The 2,680-nt window shown below is 39.4% G+C and overlaps 1 protein-coding gene across 1 annotated transcript in view; it reads right to left on the bottom strand.

Moving 5' to 3' along the window:
• The window catches only part of PDE4B (phosphodiesterase 4B), a 674,506-nt gene that overhangs the window by 221,532 nt on the left and 450,294 nt on the right, over nucleotides 1-2,680 (bottom strand). Inside the window, exons 3-4 of the mRNA XM_007959243.2 lie at nucleotides 1,012-1,048; nucleotides 829-899 (exon numbers count right to left, since the gene is read on the bottom strand). Of these exons, the coding sequence (XP_007957434.1) occupies nucleotides 829-899; nucleotides 1,012-1,048 (108 nt within the window). The remainder of the gene's footprint in view (nucleotides 1-828; nucleotides 900-1,011; nucleotides 1,049-2,680) is intronic.

Raw genomic sequence — 2,680 nt, 5'->3', positions numbered from 1 at the left:
AATTGTAATTGAATTCACCTAGATCATGGAGGTAGTCAGTTGGTGGCAAAAGAGAAAATAATCCCACTGTCTGATTGTATTCATTAAATGTCATGAACCTGGCCATATAATATCAAAAAATATAGGGAAGCTGGACTACAGCTTTTTGCTAACTTCAAGTAGAAGAGTGAATCTGAGTTCATTAGTAGCTTATTTTGAAAAATTTCAATAGAATTTAAGGCAATTATTGTTAAGAATTTATACTTTCCAAAGTGACAAATATAAAAGTCAAAAAAAGAATCCTCATCTCATTCTTTCATTTATTGAAACTATTCCTACTGGGTACTACGCATCTCATGGGCAGCCACAACCCATCTGTCAGCGGAGGCCTGTATGTTTTTATTGATGCTGAAGAGGCTTCAGCAGAGCTTCCAGACTGAAATGAACTAGGAAGAAAGGCCTGAGGATCTCCTTCTGAAAATCATCCAGGAAAACCCTATGGATCACAATGTTTTGTCCCACAGTTGATCGCGCTGATGGTGCAGACCCAGCAGGGGAAGAAGGTCACCATGACTTAGGGGCAATTCAACACTAACTAACAACAACATCTGGGTACTAAGTGTTCAGGGGCAAAATTAATAAAACCTGGACTAGATCAACTCTAACTAGTTCTAAAATACAATGGGGCCATGTACTATTTTCAGACTTCATTATGTGTCCTAACATAGCTCCAAAGAGAAAATTTCAATGTGGTAGGCAATTTCTAAAAATGCTGTCCAGTGTTTTTGCCTTTACAGAAGGGATGCAGGAAGCTCATTATCTAAACTCCACAAAGTGTCCAATGCTTACTTGTTAGATGTTCCATGGAGGTTTGTCAGAATAGTGAAGTTGTTTCTTACACTTCTCAAGCTGGCGAGGACCTATTAAGAAAATGTTTCAAATGGTTAGGAACAAAAGGTGCTTCAGAGGCCACACTTAGAAATCACACCCAAGGGCAGAGTGAGAACAGGCCAGTGCCAGTATGATACATACCTGGGCAAAAGGTGTTACAATCAGGTCATCGCCGTGTCTGGTGAAAGAGAGAAAAGAGACATTTAACCATAGATTTGAGTTATAACTGGGACACATAAGCTATAATATTAATCTTATCAATGCTAACAATGTAAATCTTTCCACTGGGATGAAAGGCAGTATTAAAAATTAGGCATAAATGGAATCCCAGGAACTTGAAATAAACAAACAAAAGTAGTACCAGGTTCAGGGCTCCTGGATTTACAGCGACGACTACATTTAAAGCACTTGCAAGTAAGCATATACCCTCGGAGTATATTCTCATTAAATACCCAGAGCACTGTCATCCAATGCGATCTGTGGGTTTTGGTTGCCAGAGCCAGGAAATCAAAGGGAGGGCTTCTCACAGGCACACACAGAGTTGGAAAAAATGGTATAACAGTCTGGATAAAGGTTAACATTGGATTTCCTGGCTTTTGTTGATTTGAACCACAGCCTTAATGCCATTTAAACACAGAATTCTGTCTGGGAAGCCCATTACTTTTTGTTTCTTACATAACTTTTTTTCTTAAAGTACCCAAGGAAAAACTTTTAATGGGACTGTACGCACTGAGCCTACCATTACCATACCCTATGTTGCTCAACTTGTCACAGAGACATGATTAAGCTATTCTTCGTGTTATGTAAATCTGTTCTCAGAAACAGTCAACAGTGTCTTTTCAGAAGTGTAGTCAGTCTCTGGCACATGTTTCAATCAATAAATCTGCGGAAGTCCACATTCAGCAAGCTCTCCATGAAAGTCATGGGAGCATATTGGGTTGGGCTGCAGTTAGAAAATCAGGGCAATTTGCTGTCCTTCTGTGAATGATAACACAGATGTCAGTGACAATGAGCTACCCTCACTTTCCTGTCTCTCTTCTCTCTTCATGATCCCCAACAAGTATAACATCTATTTGCTAACTATGTGAGTGCAAGTAATACTTGTTAAGCATCTTCCCTGTACCAGGCACCATATGAGGTCTGGGGATCTGGAATGGAGGAAGGTGTATGTCCATCTTCTAAACACAGGATTTTAATTTGGGTCTTTAACGTACATATAGTGCTTTCCTTTCCACTTTTGTCTCCAGCTAGAATACCCACTTGATTTTTTTCTAGAAAAGCTTTTTGTTTTCTCACCTCGTGGAGTAAAAACAAAAAGAATAGTAACAACAGCAAACGTTCCTTGAGAATTCACTGTGTGTCAGACCCTATGCTAAGTGCTTTATCTGCATAATCTCATTTAATTCTTATAACAAAACTATGAGGCAGATACTCTTACTATTCTCATTTTATAGGTGGAATTGGGCTCTGAGTGGTTACGGAATTGACATAACTCACACAGCTAGCTAGTAAGTGGAAGAACTAAGACTGATTCTGAAAGCTTGTGCTTTGAATCTCTGTTTCTGTTTCTATGATGACTGCATAGCTTAAAAATTTCAATTATACAAAATCCACGTTCCACAATAACTTACAATATATGTAATGTTGTTATTGTTGTTATGTGCCGTCGAGTTGGCCCCGACTCATAGTGACCCCTCCTTGGGTTTCCGAGGCAGTATCACTACAGAAGTAGGATTGCCTAACCTTCCTTCTGAGGAGTGGCTGGTGGGTTTGAACCACCAAACTTCTGGTTAGCAGTCAAGTGCCTTAG

This window comes from Orycteropus afer, unplaced genomic scaffold, assembly GCF_000298275.1.
Source record: "Orycteropus afer afer isolate SDZICR_OR568_19922 unplaced genomic scaffold, OryAfe1.0 scaffold00016, whole genome shotgun sequence".
In the NCBI taxonomy this organism is placed as follows: domain Eukaryota; kingdom Metazoa; phylum Chordata; class Mammalia; order Tubulidentata; family Orycteropodidae; genus Orycteropus; species Orycteropus afer.
Note: the sequence above shows the minus strand (reverse complement) of the source record. Positions and strands in the feature narration are given on the sequence as shown.